At 39.5% G+C, this 24,689-nt stretch overlaps 1 protein-coding gene across 9 annotated transcripts in view; it reads right to left on the bottom strand.

Moving 5' to 3' along the window:
* Positions 1 to 6,036: 6,036 nt before the first annotated feature.
* The window catches only part of NUBPL (nucleotide binding protein like), a 245,569-nt gene continuing 226,916 nt past the window's right edge, over positions 6,037 to 24,689 (bottom strand). For 8 of the 9 annotated variants that reach the window (XM_036353572.1, XM_036353562.1, XM_036353579.1 and 5 more), the window contains 3 exons: positions 21,475 to 21,595; positions 17,124 to 17,206; positions 6,037 to 7,992 (listed from right to left, as the gene is read on the bottom strand). In XM_036353572.1, coding sequence (XP_036209465.1) covers positions 7,936 to 7,992; positions 17,124 to 17,206; positions 21,475 to 21,595 — 261 coding nt within the window. In that variant the 3' untranslated portion in view covers positions 6,037 to 7,935. The remainder of the gene's footprint in view (positions 7,993 to 17,123; positions 17,207 to 21,474; positions 21,596 to 24,689) is intronic. The other variant, XR_004974816.1, reaches the window with a different exon arrangement.

The following is a 24,689-nucleotide window of genomic DNA, read 5'->3' on the forward strand; positions in this document are numbered from 1 at the left end:
TTGATTATAGTAACTTTTTAGTATAATTTGATATCTAATATTGTGATCACTCCAACTTTTTTCTTCTTTCTCAAGATTGCTGTGGCTATTCAAGGTCTTTTTTGGTTCCATATAAATTTTTGGAGTATTTGTTCTAGCTCTGTGCTATAAGCCATTGGTATTTTAATAGGGATTTCATTTCATCTATAGATTACTTTGGATAGTATGGACATTCTAATTATGTTAATTCTACCAATCCATTAACATGGTATATTTTTCCACTTGTTTATATCTTCTTCTATCTATTTTTTTTCAACGTCCTGCAGTTTTCTGAGTATAGGTCTTATGCATTCTTGGCTAAGTTTATTCCTAAGTATCTTATTTTTTTTGTTTCAGTGGTAAGATTGTATTTTTAGTTTCTCTTTCTGGGAATTCATTATTTTATACATTAGTGTATAAAAATGCCAGCAATTTCTGAGTGTTAATTGTGTATCCTGCTACACTGATAAAATCATTTATTAAATCTAGTCATTTTTTTGGTGGAATCTTTAAGGTTTTCTACATACAATATCTCATCCATGAATAATGACTGTTTTACTACGTCCTTTGCAATTTGAATACCTTTTATATTTTCTTCTTGTGATTGCTGTGGCCAAGACTTTCCACTACTATGTTGAATAAAAGTGGTGAAAGCAGACATCCCTGTCTTGTTTGTTCTTAGGGGAAATGGTTTTAGTGTTTACCCATTGAGTATAGTGTTGGCTATAGGTTTGTCATATATGGCCTTTATTATGTTGAGGTATGAGCCCTCTATTGCCACTTTGCTAAGAGTTTTTATCAGAAACTCATTTTGTTGAATGTTTTTTCTGCTTCTATTGATATGATCATGTGATTTTTGTCTTTCAATTTGTGTATGTGATGTATCACGTTTATAGATTTGTGAATATTGTATCCCTGGAATAAATATCACGTGGTCATGGTGTATGATCTTTTTATTATATTGCTAGATCCAATTTACTAGTTTTTAAGAATTTTAGCATCTATGTTTATCAAGAATATTGGCCTGTAATTCTCTTTCTTTGTATTGTCTTTATCTGGTTTTGGAATTTGAATAATGCTAGTCTCATAAAAAGAACTTGGAAGTATTCCTTCCTCTTAGATTTTTTTGAATAGTTTGAGGAATATAGGTGTTAGTTCTTTGAATGTCTTATGACTTACACACAGCAGGTCTGTAAGTCATACAGTAGTTCTGTACTTAAGTCATATTCTTTCTGTTGTCTGTATTTAATGTGATTTTCCCCCACTTACTGCCTTCAAGATTTTCTCATTTTTGTTTTTCCATTGGTTTTATTATGATATATCTAGGTTTTTAAAATCCTGCTGAGGCTTTCTGAGCTTTGTGAATTCCCTGGTTTAATATCTTTTGTTTTATTTAGAGACTTCTTGGCAGTTATTTTTTTTAAATATTTTGCTTCTCCCAGCGGTCCCTCTCTTCTCCTTATGAGATGCCCATTTGTGTGTGTGTTAAATTCTTCCCTCTCTGTTGCTTCAATGTGGGTAGTTCTGGTTTACCTGTCTTCATGCTCACCATGCTTCATGCTTCATCTGCGTCAAGTATACTGATGAGCACAAAGGCATTCTTCATCTTTCTCTCTTTTTTAAAAAAAAAAAATTCTAGCATTTCTACTTTACTTGTCCTTACAGTTTCTGTCTCTGTGAAATTCCTCATCTGATTAGCATTTGTCCACCTTCTCCATTAGGCCCTTAACACATTACTTGTAGCCATGTTAAATTTCTTATCTGACAGTAGCAGTATCTGCTTCGTTTGATGCCTTGTCTCTTGATAAGGGGTTGATTTTTCTTGCTCTTTATGTCCTATAACTTTTAAACTAAATACTGGTTATTGTGAGTTGGGTAGTAGAAACTGATGTAAATAGCATTTATGGCTAAATATGGGTATGCTGCTACTTTTTCTAGAACCTTAATGTGCAGGATTGAGTCAAATTGGTCAGGAGTTGATCTTGTTTAGATTTTATTGTGATTACAGTTACCTTCATGCAACACTGGCTTCAAATCCCTCCAGTCTTACCTTATGCTTAAGTTGAAGGATGGTGGCCAAAAGATATTTTTCTTAGTTCCCATTCCACCTTTAGCTTTTGACCTTCTCTATTCATATTCTTGCTCCCTCCTCCAGCAGCAGAGTGCTGTTGCTTGGAGGGCTTGCTAGCTTGCTGTGGGGTAGAGGGTTCTGTTGTCCTGGTCCAGCCTCAGCTTTAGGCAAGCCCTGTGTTCCAGCAATGTGACTGGGCTTTCTCAGTGGTCCCACCCCTCACCTCTCCCAGGATAGGATATCTTTAATGGGCTAGGGCCAGGATGGCTTCTTGTTCCTCCCTTAGGAGTTGAAGGTTTTTCTATTTTCTCTTTCCCAGTCATCATCTGAGGACAAGTTTTGCTATCCTTCCTGGTGACTTACGGTATTCATCCCGCAGAGAAAGAGGGTCAGGTAGGGCTTTTTCCAGCCCCTGCCCCATGCTCAGTTATTCTCTTCCGCACCCAGTGAGGCCCATAGAGAAAGGCCTATGAGTGGGTGCAAATTCCCCTTCTGTGAGCATCATCAGGGGTTCTAGATTCTTCTGTTGTCCCACAATCAGCTTTTGAAAATTTGTTTATAAAAGTCACTGAATTTTTCTTACCTGTTTTGTAGGGAGCCTGACACCCATTTCTTCTGTGTTCTGCCAAAGGTGAGGAAATGCTTGCATGCTGTCTCTCTCTGGAGGGAGTCTTTCTTTCCTTACATTTCTGGCTACTTGGCTGCACTGTAACTTAGGTTCTCTGATCAGTTTTTAAAAGTTATACTTTTGTAGACCATATAGTTTTTTTCTTGTTGTAAGGGTGGGTATGATACTCTTTCCAGTCCTCTTCACCTTAAGAAAAATGGAAACTCTCTAATAGTTTGCTGCTGTTGTCTTTGAACTTCACATGCTGACCTTGAAATTTATATAGAAATGCAAAAAAATCAGGAATTGCCAAAACAGTCTTTTAGAAAAACAAGGTGATAAAAAACAAGGCAGTGAGTTATTGTTGCAAAGGCACACAGAATAGAAAGCTCAGAAACAGACCCATAGAAACAGACATTTAATTTATAACACACGTGGTACTGCAGGAAAGTGGAGGAAAAAACAGCTTGAGTGGGACTGGGACAAGAAAGCATCCCCATGAACAAAAGAAGAAACTTAAAGCCTTCCTCACCTAGCAACCAAAAAACAATTCCAGGCAATTGTAGAACCAAGTGTAAAATGCAAAACAATTCTATAACTTCTAGAAGTTAATATAGGACAATATCTTCATGTGTTGGGACACTGCACAAAAATTAATAATCATAAAAAAGTGGTAAATTTGAGTACATTAAAATTTAGATACTTTATCAAAAGACACTATTAAGACAGTGAAAGGCAAGTCATAGAGAATGGAAAAGATATCTGCAACACACAGAACTGACAAGATTCATATTAAAAGTATAAAAATATATATTTTCTAACAACACAATAGAATAATGGGCAAAAGGTTTGAGTTGGCACTACACAAAAGAGGAATTAACCAATAAATGTAAGTAAAGGTGCTCAATTAATTTGTAATCAGGAGATGCAAGTTAAAACCACAACGAGATAACACTAAACAATAACTCAACAGAAACTCAAGCACATGAACACCAAGAAAATATGTACATGAATGTTCAGAACAGTGTCATTTGTAATGGCAAAACATTAAAATCAATCCAAATATCCACCTGCCATGGAATGGATTAGCTGTGTATGCAAACAATGGAACAATCTGCAGCAAAGAATGTGAACAACTCACACCAAATGCAACAACAGACATGGATCTTGAAACGCAATATAGAATGAAAGCAGTCAATGTGGAGCAAAAATAAAAGCAGTTAATAGAGAGCAGAATACTGTATAATTCTAATATGAACTTCAAAAACCAGGCAAAACTATAATGTTTGAGGGCACAGGCTTAGGTGTTAAAGCATCAGCATGTGGGTAATTTGTAAGGAGGAGAAGGTAGAGATGGTGAAGGAAAAGACAGGGGCTTCTGGGATGCTGGCAGTGCCCTACTTAAGTTACATGGGTGTAGAGAATTAATTGACCTGTATATTTGTCTTCTGTGCTGTTTTGTATGTAGTATATTTCATAATAACCCCACCCCCACCTCCCTATCCCCCCACCCCCAAAATATCTTCTGGTCATTGGTAAACTTATTTCTTACTGAAAGTGCTTCAAATACACCAAACTCTAATATATTCTTTGGTTTTAACTGTATAGGATTCTAGAAAGGTATTCTGTGATTTCATGGAGTGAGGTTAGGGGAATTCTTCCCCTATTAACTGGGAGACACAGAATTCAGATAAAGGTAAAAAAACACAACAACTTCATTATTGATAAATACCTGGATTAGAAGATATGTGAGCACATTGGGTTACCAAATACCTTACCCCGAAATTAGAGGGACTTGTCCACCAGGGTCTGAGGCAGAGGTGGACAATTTCAGGTTTCCCTGTAGCTCGCCTATGGAAGCTCAGGATTTGGCTGAAATCAAAGAAATGCAGACAAGAAGAAATTTACCGACAAGATGAGTCACTCTTCCTTTCCTGGAACAGAGTGAGTTGGGGAGGCTGCCTTTCCCTTCTGGAATGTGAAGTGGAAATTCTCTACACTCTATGGAAATGTAGTGAGAAATAAATATTACTCCTAACAACAGGCAGATTTGCTTTCCTTAATAGTCTGTCTTTGAAGTCAGCTCTCAGAAGCTTAGTAAAGGCTGCCATGGGCAAAATTTTAGAATAAGCTTCCTTCTTGCCATTATAGCAACTTGTCCTCCCTTCCCTTCTGAACTCTTATACTCATTGTTTCAGTGGCTTTCCTGGAAGCATCTGCAGAGACTAGTAGATCAGGGAGGAGAGAGAATGGATGATTATTCATGTGAATCTTCTCTAAGTCATGCATTTATGAGTAAAGACTATCTTTCCCATTCTCCATCAGATTATTAAGTTATGGCTCACAATTTAAGAGCTTCTGAAGCTTATTTAAATCATTCTTTTGGTAGGTAAAGTTTAGTATGGTTCAAACACTTGCTTTTTTTTTTTTTTTTTAAATAGTGCTCTGTTTTGGCCTCCCCTGTAAAAAACAATAAAAGCACAAGTAAATGTCTACAACTTAAATGATTACTTCCTTCTTGGAGTGATGAATGGTGATTGCTGTATGTCCACAAATACTCCTATTCGTGATTTTAATCACAAATAGGAGTATGGATAATTTGTTCCAGGACAGTTCAGTTCAGACACAGCAGCTACATGTTTGCTTTTATAATTAAAATTTTATTTTTATTTTGAAATAATTTTATATTCACATCTATATATATAAAAAGCCAGCGACCAGAATGCCAGAACGACCACAACAACCAGTCACTATGACGCCCACTGCGGCCAGCAAACCGGCCCAATCCAGGGGTGGGGCGAGCTGGCCAACCTCCTGTGGCCCCTCTCCCCAGCCAACCCTGCCCCTGATCGTCCCTCCCACACCAATAGAGGGCGGGCCGGCTGGCCAATCTCCTGCAGCCCCACCCCCTGGCAGGCCCTGCCCCTGATTGCCCCTCCACCCCAATAGGGGGCAGGGCCAGTCAGCCAACCTCCTGCAGCCCCTCCCTCTGACCAGCCCCACCCCCAATGGGCCCCCACCACCCTGACTGGCTGCAGGTCCTCCCCCTGGTTAGCCCTGCCCCTGATCATTCCTCCCACCCAAATAGGGGATGGGATCTGCTGGCCAACCTCCTGCAGCCCCTCCCCCCAGCTGGCCCCACCTTAGATGGGCCCCCACCACCACAATCAGGGGTAGGGCTGGCCAGCACACCACCCACAGCCCCTCCCTATGGCTGGCCCTGCCCCCAATCGGCCCCCAACCCAATCAGGGGTGGAGCCCGCCAGCCAATCACCTGCAGCCCCCTACCCCCAGCTGGCCTGGCTCTGATGGGGCGGGGCAGCTGGCCAACCTTCTGCCATCTCCTCCTCCCAACAGGCTCGGCTGATTGGGGCCAGCCCAGCCAGACCCCACCTGTGATAAATTCGTGCACTGGGCCTCTAGTGTGGTTATAAAAAGTAATGCTGATAGATTCCACTGTGCCCTCTACCCCATTTCCTCCAAAATGATAACATCTTGCAAAACAGGGCTTTTCCCACATCACAAGGATTTCTTGTGTGGCCCTTTTATAGACACACACAAACTCCCCCCACTTCTGTAACCCCTGGAAACCACTAATTAGTTCTCCATTTCTATAATTTTGTCATTTCAAGGATATTATATAAATGGAATCATATGATACATAACCTTTGGGATTAGCTTTTTCGTTCAGTATAATTCTCTGGAATTTATCCAGGTTGTAGCATGTATCCACTAAGAGTTACAATGGCACGTAACTCTTTGCCTAATTTTCCGGCTGCTTAACTACATAGTAAAGGACGAGAAGGCATTTGCCAAACGTCATAGACTACTTCCTCAAAACCGAGGATTAACTAATGACTCATCAGTACTTGCAGCTTTACAACTATCTTACTACTTGAACCTGGGAAGCCCCTGACGTCTCTCTCTAAGCCTCAACTAGACAAGATACATGCTTTTCAAAGTGTATTCTTTGAAAAATGAACTGCAATAAAATGAACTCCTTCTAAAAGGTGGGTGTGGGAATAGAGAGGTTCATGGTCAAGTGATTTTGAGGAAATGCTGCATATTATATTCCTCTTTTGAAATAAACAAATGCCCTTTTTGTATAAAAGGATGGATCCAGTAATCCAAGTGCACAAGTATAAATCTCAGATCCTTGCTTTCCTAAAATAGTAACCCTTGGGAAGACACTTAACTTTCCTATACCTCAGTTTCCTCATCTGTAAAATGGAGAGAGCAACATTACCCACCCTCATATGAAAGGAAGATTAACATAAAGACAGAAGAAAACACTTGATACATGTTAACTCTTATTGCTATTATTGCCATCATATGATTCATCAAAATCATTAGAATCTTGTTAAAAATACACATGTTCAGGGGCTGGGAGGAGGGGGATGGGAAAATTTGGGGACATCTGTAACACTAGCAACAATAAAATAAATATTTTTAAAAATCCACATGTCCAGGCCCCATTCCTGGAGATTCAGATTCATTAAGTCTAGGGTAAGGTCAAGTCCAGGTGAAGTAGAGGTTTAATCTACATTAAGAATGTGTTCAATACAGTATTAGAGGCAGGATTCAAACCCATACCAAATTGTCTGATGGAGGATGTCACACTTGTGTCCTTATACAAATTTAGCAAATCCTTTAAAAAGAGCAAAGTTCTCTCCTGAACTGAAGATTGGACTTGTAACATAAACTCATAACTCTTCAAGGGGTAGCTCAATAAAATAAAATGTACTTCTGTGCAGTTGGTTCACATCAGCTTTCTAAACAATTCCTAAATATAATAGTTAGCAGTGATATGCAAAAACTTTATTTGTGAGTCATTGTTTGGCAAATCAAACCCGAAGATACGACATTATCTCCTTAGAAATACAAGGTTGCTATTGCTTCTGTGATTGCTATTGTTTCTGTAGGCATTACCATCACACTGCTATTCCCAAAGGTCTCCTTGTCATGCAGCAGGTAAGTTTCAGGACAACTGGGAGTCACTGTAGAGGTTGTGGCAATCTTCTTCTTCTTTTTTTAATATATTTCTTTATTGATTTCAGAGAGGAAGGGAGAAGGAGCGAGAGATAGAAACATCAATGATGAGAGAGAATCATTGATTGGCTGCCTCCTGCACACCCCCTACTGGGGATCGAGCCCACAACCCAGGCATGTGCCTTGGCCGGAATCGAACCTGGGACCCTTCAGTTCGCAGGCTGACGCTCTATCCACTGAGCCAAGCCAGCTAGGGCGGTGGCAATCTTCTGACCACTTCTTCAGCAATCCTCAGGTAAGCTTTGGCCTGGAAAAGAACAGACAAGTGTATTCTATACTTCTCCCCAGCACACATCAACTGACTCAGGAACTGTTTACCAGCATTGTCCTTTGAATTTAATAGTAAAAAGGCTGAGCTGAAGAAATTCAGGAGAGAGGAGATACATTGTAGGTAGGACAGGGAAAATAATTTTAGATTATTTGGAGGCAACTACTTGGAAGGTGACTTTCTGAAAAAAAATATTTAGTACCAGCAATTACTGTTTTTCAAACTCTAATTCCTGAGTCAGCAAACGAGCAACCTAGTCTAGCTGCAGAAAAATTATGCCTCCCTCTTCTGACAAATTAATATCCTGAGGTAGATTCTGCCAACAATTCTGTGGCATAAGAGTTGTTAGTCGTTTAAAGAGGACTATTACTTACCACCTTACAGTGTGTCTACGGAAACCATTTCTTTATTCTCTCTGAGAATGGCATCTAGTACCAGCACAAGCACCTGGGGCTCCTCCACCTGGTGAGTTTTGGGGACCATGGGATCACTGCCATACTCTTCATCTCCGCACCCCAGTGAAACACTCTGAGAAGCCCCCAGGCCACCGAGTGGGCCACCAACTAACCCAGTGCCCACAGTGCAGTTTGAATAATGGTCATGACATTTGTATTTTAAGGGTTTTAAACTATTGCAATGTAAATTTTATTTCTTAATTCTTTCATTTTATCTATAAAAGTAACTGTAGGACACAATAGTAAGACTTTCTAAAATTATTACTTTATACATTTATATACTTAGATTTGAGTATATGCTACTGCTACTCCAACTACTACAATTAATAACAGCTAAAACTTAAGTACTTAACATTTTCCCAGTATTATTTCATTTATCCTTACAGCTACCCTAAGGGGTAAACTCTGTTATTATCCCCAATTTATAGACGAGAAAACCAAAACCCAGAAAGGTGAAGACTTTACAGCCAGTCTTAGATGAGCTGCCCAACTTCCTGACCTGCCCGGTACGAGAACTGTTTGAGACCTAATGTAATGCTTTAAGTGTGTCTCACACATCTTTATTTAAAAAAACTATGCTTGAACCCTAGCATCTAAGTTATGCTTTATTTTACCAGGAAAACGTTAAAATTTCATTTGAGACCATTTTTAAAAAAAGAGTATCTCTCAAAGCATGAATAAGGACTTAATTTTTTTTTACTGAGTGCCTACTACACCAACTACTTCACATAAGTAATCCCGCTTATGTAAAATAAGCATCATGGGCTTAACTTGGATTGAAACACTGAAAGTTGTGATCACAGAGTCTGTAGGCTGGGAAACATTCAAATCTGGGTCCACCTGACTCCAAAGCTCAGCTCCTTCTACTACATCACATATGAAACAGTAAATCAAGATACAAGCAATTATAATTGTAATGCTTTGTCTAAGAATGGTTTTAGTCACTGCTATAGTTAACAAAAACAATAGCTCTTATTTAAAAATGGAAATAACAATCCAGTCGGTGTTGTTCAGTGGTTGAATGTTAACCCATGAGCCAGGAGGTCACAGTTTGATCCCTAGTCAGGGCACATGACCTGGTTTTGGGCTCAATCCCCAGTGTGGGGCGTGTAAGAGGTGGCCAATCAATGATTCTCTCTCATCATTGATGTTTCTATCTCACTCTCCTCTCTCTCTCCCTCTCCCTCTTCCTTCCTCTCTCTGAAAGTCAATTAAAATATATTTTGGGAAAAAATAAAAATAATAAATAAAAATGAAAATAACATAGACTTAATAAAGAAATATTTCTCTTAAATCTAATATGCTGATTTTCAGCTAAGCATCTTTATGAATATCTTTTTAGTCTCCTAGTATCTTTTCTAGGTATTTAAGTGTAATATTTTCAGATGAAAATTTAAAGTTTACTAAGGCAAGCTGAGACAAGGTCATCATTCTATAATCTTTTATTCATACTTACGTTAAATTACAGACATACCTATCAGGTGGCACAAAATACTGAATGATTCCAGGATAATCAAATTTGCTACATTTAACTTTTGCTTTTTAATGGCCTATCTCCAAGCTTAAACTTTCAACATATGACACTTAAAGTAATGGTTTGATTGTCATTTGCTGAGAAACCACTAAAAGTACTTAGTTTCAATTTCTATAAAACTGTTAAGATTGAATTTTTTCAGCCAATGCAGTATTATTTCAACAAATAATTTTTTTGGTTTTACTGTGTGTGTAATGCATTGTTTCAGAGAATCAGTGGAATGTAATGATATAAAGGGGACATATAATAGCTCACTGGTGAAAAGTTGGGGCCTCTAAGTCAGACAAGCATGGTTTAAAATCTTAGTTCTGTTATTTACTAGCTCTGAGACCTTGGGCAAATGACTTAACCATACTAGACTAATTTTCCACATCTATAAAACGGTTATAACAATAGTATCTACCTCAAAGGATTTGGGGAGTACTAAGTAAGAAAAAAGTATGTGAAGTATTGGCACAAAAGAAGCAGATAATAAATAATAGTGGCCATTATTATTACTATTCTGTCCTCAAGTAATTTACAATTTCATTGAAGGACTCATATTAATATGTCCTTTTGGGCACTTTTCTTGACCAAGGAATAAGTAAAATAAATCCCTTTCTTTTGTTTAATCCATAACAAGCAAAAAGCATACACATACACATCATATGTAAAAAAAATATGATTTAGATTTATCAAACTATTAATACTCTCTTTCTCATCAACTCAACTTTACAGAGACTAATCCTCACCTATTCAAGGTCTTTGGACCACCCTGAAGAGGAGATAATACAGCTGGATCTTACTTATCTGCTCTGTCATCCTATCTAATAAAGATGGAATATGCAAATTGACCATCACTTCTTGACAAAGATGGTGGCGCCCACAGCCAATAAGGAGGGAATATACAAACTGACATGACAAAGATGGTGGCAGCTGGGAGGGTACACAGCAGTTCTGCCCCGCCAAGGCCGCTCTGGGCCTCTGGGCAGCGTGCAAAGGTGGAAAGCGGCTCCGGGACTGAGTGAAGGTGGAAAGCAGCTCCGGGCCAGGGCAAAGGCGGAAAGGTGGCTCCAGGCCGAAGCAAAGGCGGAAAGGCGGCTCCGAGCCAGAGCGAAGGTGGAAAGGCAGCTCCAGGCTGGAGCGAAGGCGGTGCCGGCAGTCAGGGGAAGGAAGGCCTATTCTTGCACGAATCTTTGTGCATCGGGCCTCTAGTCTATATATATAAAAGCCAAGCGACTGGAACGGCAGAACGACTGGAACGACCAGAATGACCAGTCACTATGACATGCACTGCAGCAGCCAACGGGCCCAATTGGGGCCCCAATCGGCCCCCAGCAACCTCCCAAAGCCCTTCCCCCTGGCTGGCCTGGTCCCTAATTGGCCCCCCTACCCTGATTGCGGGCAGGGCCGGTTGGCCAACCGCCCATGGCCCCTCCCCCTGGCTGGTCCAACCCGATGGGCCCCCCATAAGGGTGGGACAGCTAGACTTCACCTGTGCATGAATTTGTGCACCAGGCCTCTAGTTAATAAATAAAAGGAGGGAAGGTGGGTAAGAGATCAACCAAAGGACTTGTATGCATGCATATAAGCATAAACAATGGACACAGACAGGACAGGGGTGAGGGCATGTTCTGGGGCATGGGAGCGGCCAGGGAGAGGTCAATGGGGGGAAAAGGAGACATATGTAATACTTTAAACACTAAGGAATTAAAAAAAAAAAAGTAAAAGGAGCAGTGTTTGAGTGCCGACCCATAAAACAAGAAGTCACAGTTCGATCCCCAGTAGGTGGCAGGCAGGAGGCAGTCAATCGATGATGTTTCTCTCTCATTGATATTTCTACTTCTCTCTCCAAAAATCAATAAAACATATTAAAAAAATAAAAGGAAATGGATGGCAACCAAAGTGTAAGAAGTTTTATAAAGAGCTTTGGTTATTTATCTTTTGTTTTTAAAGATTTAAAGTTCTAATTTATCTTATATAGTCATTTTCATATTAAGACAATGAGGTATTAAGAAATTATAAGATGATAAAGTTTCCACTTATACAGTGGGGCCTTGACTTACGAGTGTCCTGACTAACAAGTTTTTCGAGATATGAGCCGTCTCTCGGCCGATTTTTTGCTTTGAGTTGCGAGCTAAAATTCGGGTTATGAGCCAGCTTCAGATACCCCACCGCTCGTTGACGCAGCGAACGTCACAGTGAACGCCACAACATAAGCCCAGCATCACGTGTCTCACTCGTTCACTTTATGATTTGATATACGAGTAATTTGAGTTACGAGCTCCGTCATGGAATGAATTAAACTCATAAGTCAAGGCCCCACTGTATTTGAAAGTCATTACCAGGAATATCTTATAATGCACCTTACCAAATCAAATCTAACTTTAACTACAAAATGTCGGGCTGTTCACATTCCCATAAATGTCACCCAACAATAGTAAAATAATAACTCTAAAATTTATGCAAATGAGATTCAGTTGGCTGGAGCATGGTCCAATACATTGAAAGGTCACAGATTTGATTCTCGGTCAGGGCACATACCCAGGTTTTGGGTTTGGTCCCCCGTGAGGGTGCATATGTGAAGCAGCCAATCGATGTTTCTCTCTCACATTGATGTTTCTTACTCACTGTTTCTCTCTCCCCCTTCCTCTCTCTAATATCAATAAACATATCCTCAGGTGAGGATTATAAATATATATACTATATATATATATATTCCACAAACACTGTTGTTCAGAGTTTTAAATATTATCTTTTGATGGTTGTTATATAGTCTCTATTATATTACATTTATTTAACTTCTTAGAAATGCTCCTTGCTTTTGGAAAATCTCAAAGAAAATGGAAAGGTGGAAAACATATTTAAAAATCTAAACTCAGTTGAAATACACTAGTAAATAGTTAACGTTAATCATCATAATCACCATGGAATGTCTTTAAATAGTCAGTTCTCGGGAGACATTTAAAAGTGTGTAGTTTTTTAAACCCTCAATTTTCATACAACTTTTTATTCACTGCATAAAGTACACCTAGGGTAGTTGGGATTGCCAGACTTCAATTATGAAAGAAATAAAAGGTTATAATTTTGCTTATATGAAAGATTTCTAAGAAAAGACTGAAAAAGAAATTTAACATTACTTAAAGGAGAAAAGAAAAACAGTGATAAGTGCTACACTGTATTTATTCAGCACATTCCCAGCAACCCAATCACCTGACCATAGATGTTGACTCTCAAGAAAGGGAAGGAGCTCTGGGCCCCTGAAAGGGACAATTCAAATACCAGGTAAATCCGCTTTACTTACCCTACACTCCTGACTGCCAGTCTCCTCTCACCCTATTCACAACTCTAACCACACTTGGCTCCTTTATTTCCCAGTTCACACAAAATTAAAGGAAGCAAAGTAGAATGAAGGGATAGCAGTTATGGATGGACAAAATAACAGTACTTTGTATAGAACCACAAAAGACCCCAAATGGCCAAAGCAATCTTGAGAAAGAACAAAGTTGGAGATATTACACTCCCTGATTTCAAACTATACTATAAGGCTATAGTAATCAAAATAGTATGGTAGTAGCACAAAAACAGACACATCCTATATAATAAAAGCGTAATATGCAAATTGACCAAATGGCCGAACAGCGGAGCAACCATCCAGACGACCATCCAGGACCACGATATGACACCCACTGGTGCCAGGCCAGCCAAGGCGGGTGCGATGCAATTGGTCGGGGGGCCGGCCATCGCCCCATGATTGCCCCACAGAAGGAGGCCAAGGCCACTGACTGGCGGGCTGTGGCAGGTGGGCAGGGCCTCCCTCTGTGAGGGAAGCCAGGGTCCTGGGTGCTGGAGGGAAGCCAGTGCCAGCAGCTGGGGGAAGGAAGGCCTACTCCTGAACAAATTTCATGCATTGGGCCTCTAGAAGATAAATAAAACAGAATACAGAGACCAAAAATAAACCTATACTTATATGGTCAATTAATCTATGACAGAGGAGGCAAACATATACAATGGGAAAAAAGATGGCCACTTCAATAAATGGTGATTCAAAAACAGATACATGCAAAAAGAGAAAGAAAGAAACTCTTCCACTTTCTTATACCATATACAAAAATAAGCTCAGATGGGCTAACGACTTAAATGTAAGACCTGAAAATATAAAACTCCTAGAAGAAAACATAGGCAATAAACTCTTTGACAAAGGCCTTACCAATATATTTTGGATATGTCTCTTCAGGCAAGAGCAATAAAGCAAAAATAAACAAATAGGACTACATCAAGCTAAAAAAGCTTTTTCACAGTGAAGGAAACCATCAACAAAATGAAACCTTCCGAATTAGAGATATTTACAAATGATATATCTGATAAGGGGTTAACATCCAAAATATATAAAGACTCATACAACTCAACATCAAAAAAATAAACAATCCAATTTAAAAATAGGCAGAAGACCTAATAGACATTTCTCCAAGAAAGACATACAGATAGCTAATAGACATATAAAAAATTGTTCAGCATCACTAACATCAGGGAGGTATCAAAACCACACTGAGATATCACTTCACACCTCCTGTCAAAATATCCTATATAATAAAAGAGAAACATGCAAATTAGTCATCCCTCTGCTATGCTCAAGCCACGCCCACCAGCCACTCAGAGTGACTATGCAAATTAACTTGACAAAGATGGCGGTTAATTTGCATACACAGGTGACAGGCACCCCAGGAGCCAACAGCGGCAGCAACCGTGGGCTCCCAGGACCTTCGCAGGCCCAGGAGGTGAGGCCGCCTGCACCTAACCATGCCCATGGGCTCCTGGGACCTTGCCCGCTGAGAGCGGGAGGTTTGGAGGACTTGGCAGAGCAAGAGACCACTGGACATAGAGCTGAGCGAGAGAGAGGGCAGCTTGGAGGGCGTAGCTCCCTCTGTCACACCAACTTCCTCATCACAGCTGTGGAAACTGACAGTAGGGAGGAGGAAGTCCCACCCTCACAGAATCAGCCAGAATCAGCCTTTGGTCAGACAGCTCTCAGCGGCCTGATAGCCAGGACTCTCATTCACCTGCATCTCAGACTGTGACAGTAGAGAGGTGGGACTATGTCTAAAGAACAACTGTTGATACAATGTAGCTCATAACCATGACATGCAACCCCAAATGGGCAGATATTGCAAACAATTTACAATGCTGGCAAAAGTTGAAAACAGACCTGACTTGGTAGCCAGAGTTTTAAATATTAAGCTGAATGCTCTTTTAAATGATATCTGTAAATTCCATTTACTTGGCAAAGTAATAGCTAAAATTCATGTCATTGAATTTCAGAAATGCGGACTGCCTCACACTCACATATTATTGATATTAGATAGTGAGTCCAAATTATGTTCCTCTAATTAATTCCCTTTCAATGTGCACGAATTTCGTGCACCGGGCTACTAGTCTATTATAAAAAAGACAAGTAACAAGTGTTGGTGAGGATGTGGAGAAAAGGGAACCCTCGTGCACTGCTGGTGGGATTGTAAACTGGTGTAGGCACTATGGAAAACAGAATGAAGATTCCTCAAAATATTAAAATTGAACTACCATCAGAAACCAGCAATTCCGCTTCTGCGCATTTACCTCAAGAAATTAAAAACACTAATTTGAAAATATATATATATATCCTTATGTTCACTACAGTGTTATTCACAATAGCCAAAATAATGCAAGTAACCTAGGTATCCACTGACTGATGAATGGATAAAGAAAATGTGCTATATACAGGGTGTTCTCAAAAACTGCATACACACTTTTTTTCTGATAGCTCACTTGATGTTTCTTTCTTTTTAGATTTAACCCATTGGCATTAAAAATTATTCAAAGTGTGCATACATTTTATTGGGAATTCACACACACACACACACACACACACGAATATTATTATTCAGCCATAAAAAGAATGAAATCTTGCCGTTTATGAAAACATGAATGGACCTAGAGTGTATTAGCTGAGTGAAATAAGTCAGACAGGGAAAGACAAATACCATATGATTTCACTTACATGTGGAATCTGAAGGTCAAAAACATCGATGAAGCAAAACAAAACAGAAACAGACTCAGAGATGCAGAGAACAAAGTGATAAATATCAGAGGGGAGAGGAGTGGAAAGATGAACAAAAAGGTGGAGGGGATTAGGAAGTACAAATTTCCAGTTATAAAATAAATAAGTCACAGGATGTAACGTATAGCATAGGGAACACAGTCAATAATACTATGACTTTGCATGGTGACTGACAGTTCCTAGCACTGACATGGCAATCACTTCACATGGCATAGAGATGTTGAGCTGCTATGCTGTACACTTGAAATTAATATAATACTGTATGTCAACTACAATTTTTAAAAAGAACAAAAGCAAAATAACAGTACTGTAAGGTTATACTTGCTAGCTAAAAAAGAAATATATGAGAAAAACTATTGGAAGAATGGGACTATTCAGCAAATAAGCACAAAAACTGTAGCAAAACTGATGTACCAGAGGATGGATCAGTTTCTAATTTAATAGCAAGTGCTACTTAGGAAAAAGTGATATATATGATTGATTTTATTTCTATTTTTTAAAAAGAATAAAATAAAAATATTTTAGGCTTAAAACTGTCAAGCTTCAGTTGAAAATTTATCAGCTGTATCCGTAATTAAACACTACTAGTTTTTCCACCTCACTTCCCCAATCATATCTGTTCAAATAAATGCAATGAAAACTCCATCTCTAATGGTTTATAGTTTCTCTATATCCAACTCAATGTTTTTTATATTAGGTTTCCTTCTCCCAACAACCAGCTCAACTTCAGATAGCCGTGGGCAGTTAGATACTAATAGCCAGCAAGATAAGAACTCTGCAAACTCTTGCTTTGCATGTTCTTCATGAGATAACTGGTTGGTGATGACTCTTTGTAGGTGAACTTGGTCAGTTGATAATTCAAGGCCAGCACTGATATGCCTACCACACAAAATAGTAAGTTAAAATGCTGTGGATAAGTTACCAATTTTTGTTCAATATATGCATTGCAAATAGATAAACTTGATCTTACCAACCTTCTTTCTACATAACAAAAAGTACATATCCTCTAAAGAGAAATGAAAATACATTTTTTTAAAAGATCACTTACCTCATCACTTTCAGGCTGTGAGAATACAATCGGCTGGCCTGTATCTGAAGCTTCCCTTATATTAAGATGTAAAGGAATATCTCCTAAAAGAGCCACCAGATATCCATTAGTACTACAAAAGTTTATATCGCATTTGGAATTTCACTATGTGAACTTCAGAAACAACATTTAAACTAAACTGATTCAAATCAACTTGAGTTAGGATTATCCTAAAAATTGCTAAATCTCCGATCAAGGAATTTCAAATGAAAATTAGGAGAAAATATTCCACTTCAGGGTAGTACAGTGATATATCTATATATACAAAAGCTTAAGGGACCGGATGACTGATTGGTCATCTGGTAGCTATGATATGCACTGACCACCAGGGGGCAGATGCTCAACGCAGGAACTGCCTCCTGGTGGTCAGTGAGAGCGCTGCTCAGCTGATCAACAGGTGCCAGACAGTGAGCTCATGGTTGGCGAGCACCACTGCGGTGGCGCGAGCCTCTTCCGTGGAGACTCCCCATGTGCACCCCTCTCCCATCCAGACTGGTACCAGCATCGGGACTGACTGGGTGTGAGCCCACGGCTGCTTCTCGGTCACGGGTGCGCCAGTATTGCCCTAGGACGGGCGCAGAGACTGCAGCAGAGCAGCAGCGAGCCTACCGAGCGTTGGTGGCAGTCGGTACAGTGGGGCCAGGATGAGCAGGAGCAGCGAAGTGCAGCGCCTGGCCCAGGCTCAGGCTCCTCCCTGGCTGCCTGCTGTTTTGGCACAACTACATTCCCCAGGGGATGTAGGATTGTTGGTTTCCGGCCGATCCCCGGAGGCCAGGCAGAGGGACCCCCCACCAATGCACAAATCCATGCACCGGGCCTCTAATATATTATATGAAAACTATGTGGCCACTCCTCATGGGGCCATGGTTTATTCTTTGCTGGAGATCTTCCTACAAATGGTTTGGAAGACATTTGTAAATTATTTTTACCTGTAATAGCTGGTATAGACACAACATACCACATAATAAGAGGAAACTGAAAAGGAAAAGATGGGGAAGACAAAGTAATCCAAAATAATAAAAAAATAAAATAAAAGTACAATATAATCTTCCTGATGCTAGCAGACAAGTAAGCTAAGCGAACTATTGAAAAGTAGGCCAGACCTGTTATCTCAACTCCCTGTCTCTTATCAGATAGGATTACTTTTATTATATACTATAGGCCTGATGCACGAATTCGTGCATGGGTGGGGTCCCTCGAAGCTTATTAGGGTGCTGGCCAGCCTGGGGTAGGGGCCCCAGGAGGTTATCTGGTCAGCCGGGGGCAGGGGCCGCGGGTGATTGGCCGGCCATGGGAGGTTGGCTATGGGAGCGCACTGACCACGAGGGGGCAGCTTCTGCATTGAATGCCTGCCCCCTTGTGGTCAGTGCGCGTCACAGCAACTGGTTGACCAGTTGTTCCGGTCGTTTGGTCATAACGGTCACTTAGGCTTTTATATATAGGTTAATCTTTTAGCATTGAAACTTGTGAGCTTGATGAGACCTCAGGACATATACAGTGAGAATCTCCAATTTGCAGACTTGAGGTCTGGAAGGATGTGTCTTGGCTGATGATATATTACCATTAGGTAGTGTAATAGGGGAAATGCTGGGATTCACCATCCAGCTGACTCTCTCCACCATACCATCACAAATTATGGCTTCCCAAATGCTGACATTTAAAAGGCAGCAAATGGAGCCTTAAGTAGAAGAGCTGACTCGTCATGGTACTCAGCATTCATAGAACCACTCCAAATCCATGGGAAGGTCATTGAAATGTGTGTATACACGTGTTTTATATAAAGTCATTCAGCACCATGCCAGGCAATGTAAATAATGCAGATTATATGTTACAACATTACAAACCTACTACAATTTATATTATGAAGTATGCTCCTCCTGTCAGCACATTTTGAAATCTTAACCCACTCTTTAAGTCTTTCCTAAATGTTCAATAGACAAATGACAAAATATATGAATATTTAGGTAACCATTTAAAGATTACCTTTTTAGTAAATTTGTGTCTATTCTACAGATCAACTAAGACTATAAGAAGTTGTCACAGGAATAGGCAGGAGAATATATGTTATAGAAAATACTTTGAAACTCATAAAGGTTTTTGCTCTTGACTTATGAACATGCTATTATAGAACTGGGAAAAATGAAAGTAAAACCTTCTCCTTTATACCACCTATTGACATGATTTTTGCCTTCCAGAGATTCACAATCCTCCCATAGATACAGAAACGTAGATCAAAACAGAGTAAAATCTTGTGAGAAAATAGGCGGCATAGTGAGAGTGGTAAGGGGCCACGGCTGTATACAGAGAAGGATAAAAAGGAGTAAAGGTATGAAGAATGGCTAGGTCCGAAGGAAAGGAGGGCCTATTTCAGAGACATAAGTTAAAGGGGTTTCTGTGAGATAACGTGAGACCTTAACTACCAGGCATAAACTGTCCCTGTAGATAAATACGGATAAAGTTCTGAAAAGCCATTTTGCCAAATTCAAAACACAGCCCAATGGATGAAATAAACTGAGGCAGCCAGAGAGTCAGTAAGAGACCAATGAGGGTGCCTGGGGGCTTCAATCAGTCAGAGGCCATAGCTATGAGAGCTCTTTGTTTTATTTCAGTTTCTAATTTCCAATTCCAACCTCTCCATTATTGGAGCCCCTGCTCAAGTTCACGGGCACTATGTCTGGGCCCCTAGGACTGCATTAAAAGGAGGAGATGGCCCTGAATTGGAGCTCTAAATCATTTTCCCATACACTGTTAGAGACAGCAGTCTCTGGCATTATCCAGTTTTGAGATCAGTAATCAGTGTTGCTGATACTTTTTTAGTGTAACCATACATTTCTGAGCTGTTGGTTAAAAAATAACTTCCATATGTGAGACTGTTTCTCTAGGAGATATGTTTCAAAGTCTAAATCACTGACTTACAAAACGGTACCACCCATTTATAAATTAGGGAATTATAATATAGTCAACATAATTCAATAATGCCATTATAATTACACATTTCCTTTATTATATAAATGAATGTCAATCTGTTATGTTATTATGCAGATTTAAGAAACTGAACTTTTTAGGTTAAATGAAAAACAGTTGCAGAATATAATTAGTGACTATATTTATAAGAATGTATCAAAATATATCATTAGTATTCACCTGATATTGTGGTGGTTGCTATGGGACAAATGCATAATAACAATAATACATTTAACATCAACTTTTAGAAATGTAATTATAATAGAGTATGTTTTGAAATTCCTTGATCTCTAAAGGGATCTTAATTGTAAACTATCTATAACTAATAACTCACTCTATGGCTCCCTTACTCAGCATCTAACATCTGCCTTCCTCAGAACAGAAACTCATTCAATAAGCAGAATATCAAAACATGTGTCCTATAAAGTTCATTAGGTTGCTTGTGGACCTTTTAAAAGTCATGTTTTATCAAAAATCTGTGTTTTATTCCATTAACACATGATTTCACTTCTCATAACACTAATTAATCCTTCAATTCAATAATATGAACAGTATATGCAATGTAAATTTCAAATGCCATCTCTTATACACATGGCAAACACATATAAGAAGATTCCAGAAAACAGAAAATATTGTCTTTCTAGAGCAGAAGAACTGATAAATTCAGAACTGATCAGGAAGGCATTTTTTCATATGCACCAAGAAGTGACACTCCCTAAGTTTGCTGCAACATAATGAACAGGTATTTTCATACTAGTATATACCGGTAAACTGAGAGATGTGTTCCCAGTGCAACAAACTAGTGACCATTAAAATGTGGGCTTCAATCCACAGTCAGACCACAAAACTCTCTTCTCAACTTCAAGTTATAAGCAGTTTTTATCAATAGCAGAAAGCATCAAAATTGGCAGAACAAACTTCCTTTTAAAAAGCCTTCCACAAATGAAGTATTATAAAAAAACGAAGAAAGCTTAGCACATAGAACTGCGCTAAACTAACTTAATTTAAAACACAAAGCCAAAAGCAATTCATCACTTTCTGAGACACTTTTCATCACCATACCCGATCTCTATTTTCCCTTCTACCATTTCCTCTGCAAAAGCATATTCCATGCCCAGCCAGCATGGCTCAGTGGTTGAGCATCGACCTATGAACCAGGAGGTCATGGTTCCATTCCCAGTCAGGGCACATGCCCAAGTTGTGAGCTTGACTCCCAGTGTGGGGTATGCAGGAGGCAGCCTATCAATGATTCTCTCTCATAGTTGATGTTTCTATTCTCTCTCCCCCTCCTTTCCTCTCTGAGATCAAGAAAAATATATTTTAAGAAAAGAATATTCTATGGTCTTACCTAGAATATCAAGATCAAGGATCTGTGCTAGTTTCCTTGCACCATCAGCACCAAAAATATGAGTCTTGTGTTTACATTTTGGACACTGGAAAACACTCATATTTTGAACAAGGCCCAGAACCTGGAATAATAAGAATACATTGAAATCAAAACAAAATTAAACCAAATCTCAATTCATTATTTCAATATTTTTACTGCATGACTACTGGTTTTAGTGATACAATGATGAATAAGTTAAGGTCTCTCCTCTCAAGGAACTCACAAGCTGGTGGGAGAGTAAAACACTTTAATTACATTTTAATAATGTGATACATGCTAAAGAGATGTAAATGACAGGGATCAAAGATTTATACCTGGGAAGAATAAGAGGATCTCGGAGTTGCCCATAGAGGACTGTGTGTTCTGGGTGAGGGTGAGAATGGAGTTAAGGCTGTAGCAGGAATTCTAGGCAGAAGGAAGAGCACAAGCCCGTGGAATATAATGTGTGCAGCCTACGTGGGCTGCAACCTAGTGGGGGCGAAGGCAGAAGCTACTTTGGTAGGAAAGGTCAGGTTCAGATGGTAAGGTGCTAAATGCCTTCCATGTATTTGAGGCTTTCTTCTTGAGACAACAGAAAACCACAAACGTTTTTTAAAGTTGAGAAGACAGTATAGAAGAGGTAATGTTATGCAATCGGATCCGTGTTTCTGATGGCAATATGGAAAAAACAAGCAGAAGAAACACAGGAGAATAAGCAGTTAAGAGGCTAACTGTGGACAAAGTCTCATGGTAAATAAAAATCAACATTTAAGTGTTTGAAATGCACTATCTTATTTACTCCTCAGAAGAACTTTATGAGATGGGTACCTTATTATCCACATTCAGTAGGCGATAAAATTGGCACAGCTAGCAAAAGAGTGAAACCCAGCTTATTAGAATATTATCATTTGAAACAAAAATGTAAAGCCTTATAGAAAGTGTTCATCTCTTTCTTAGTTTCCCCAGCTTCTGGCACAAAATAGATAACTAATAAACATTTCTTAAACAGAGAGGCCCTGCAAATATAATCCTTACTCGTGTTCCTTTGCTTCCCATCAGTTCTTATTAATGAGAAGCAAAGGTTCTCTTCTAGAATAAAATGGGGAACACAACTATGAGAGGCTTACAGATAACCATGTCTGCTTCATCCTATCTATTCCACCCATAAGATTATCATTATAGGAGATATCTCTATTAGAACATTTGCATTTTAAATGATGAACAGAACCTATAGTCCACAATGAAACATATAGACAAGAAAGTGATCAAATTTGTTATTCTTTCTGAAAAGAGAAACAGAAAAGACTAAAGTTTCCCACAACACATGTAAATGAAGACAAACAGTGAGGGGCATAAAGATGTAGGTAAGCATTTTCCAAGCATCTAACAGATGTCCTTTTGCTAATGCAAAGTATCACGAAAATAAATCACAACATGTTTTGGTAATTCAGTATCATCTCCAGAAGCTAAAACAAAACAAAACAAAACAAAACAAAAAAACACACACCTTAATATCACACAACTTATTTATTTATTCAGTATGTCTATATAATACACTCACTGCCATTTATGTTAAATGTGATATATCCCCTCTGACTGTAGGGCTTCTAAGTTAAACATGAAAATATCACTCAAAAAACAGGAGGAGAAAAAAATACTTAAATAATGTGAAGGTCTAGGTGAGGGTTACTCTAATCCAGAGAGAATGGGAAAAGCATACCTACTCTGGATTCTCTCAGATGTCCCAAGACACAGAGGCATGGAGCAACAGTGTAGCAGTTTGTGTGATTAACTTCTTAGTATCAAATTGTTCTCTAAGGACCAGAGAACACATTCTCCTCAAGACCACATAAATGTCACAAACATAAAACTATAACCAAACTTAATATTTAATGAGTTCCTATTACACGCCAGTAACTGGGATAAACAGAAGCAGCAGCATACAGCGGTGAGCAAAACAGGCTTGATCTTTGCTCCCTTGAAGCTTGCACACTAATTGGAGAAACAGATTGAATAAATAATAGCGCAAAAATGGACTTTAAAAACTAGAACAGACCTGGCTGGGTGGCTTAGTTGGTTAGAGCATCGTCCCGTGCACCAAATAGGGTGAGGGTTTGATTCCCAGTCAGGCACATACCTAGGTTGCAGGGACGCATATGGGAGGTAACCAATATATGCTTCTCTCTCACAATGAGGTTTCTCTTTCCCTTACTCTTTCTAAAAACAAAACAAAACAAAAATGAGCACCACATATCCTCGAGTGAAGATGAAAAAACAACAACACATGCTCGCACACAAAACTCTGGAACAGCTTGTCTGGAAATAAAGCAACAGAGTATTATGAGAGCATAGAAAAGAGAAGACTCTATCTACCCCGGGAGTCACGGGGGACTTCCTAGAGGAAATATTTGACCTAAAAGCCAAAGAATTAGCAGGTAAAAGCAAGGAGAAAGGTAGGAAAGCACACAGGGCGGAAGTAGAGAGCACATGTCTCCTTCAGGGAACTGAAAGGTCAGTAGGGCTGAGGTGTGGCGTGAGATGGCACGAGAGGAGGCTTGAAAGGCAGGGACTGTAGGCCACATCGTGTCTGGGTTGCATGAGTGCACAGTGAAGCTATTAAGCAGTTTTTAGCAAGAGGGACCACAATCCTGTAGTGTAATAGACTCATTTCTCAGGACTGCGGGGTTTTAAAAACAACATGGAATGGAAAAACTAAAAGGACTTGTCTTTGTGTGTTTATTTTCTTAGACAAACACTAAACCAGGGCCATATTCTCTGAAATCAGTCGTTTCAGATGTGATAGTTTTTGCCTAAAATACTCGTTTCCTCCGGGCACAGGGTAAGGATTTTTCTTCTTTGCAATTAGGTGAGGAGATGTCCTTGTTTGGATAATGAAACGTGAGAAGTGACAGGTGCCACATCAGGCAGAGGCTTTAAGTGCTCACTCCCCATTACCTTCCCTCTGCTCCTGTGACCAGCAAGCTTCCAAAAGTGGCTGTCCCATCAGTACAGCATAAGAGCAGTGCCCAGGGGTGCTGAAGCCAAACCATGACAGACATATAACACGAGAGAAATAAACTGGTGCAGTTTTCAACCACTGAAATTTGAGGATTATTTGCACACACAACCCAGCCCACAGCAACAAAAAACAAAGCAAACAAACAAAAAATAACAAATGTTGGTGAGGACAGGAACAA

This window comes from Myotis myotis, unplaced genomic scaffold (genome assembly GCF_014108235.1).
Source record: "Myotis myotis isolate mMyoMyo1 unplaced genomic scaffold, mMyoMyo1.p scaffold_m19_p_1, whole genome shotgun sequence".
NCBI lineage: Eukaryota > Metazoa > Chordata > Mammalia > Chiroptera > Vespertilionidae > Myotis > Myotis myotis.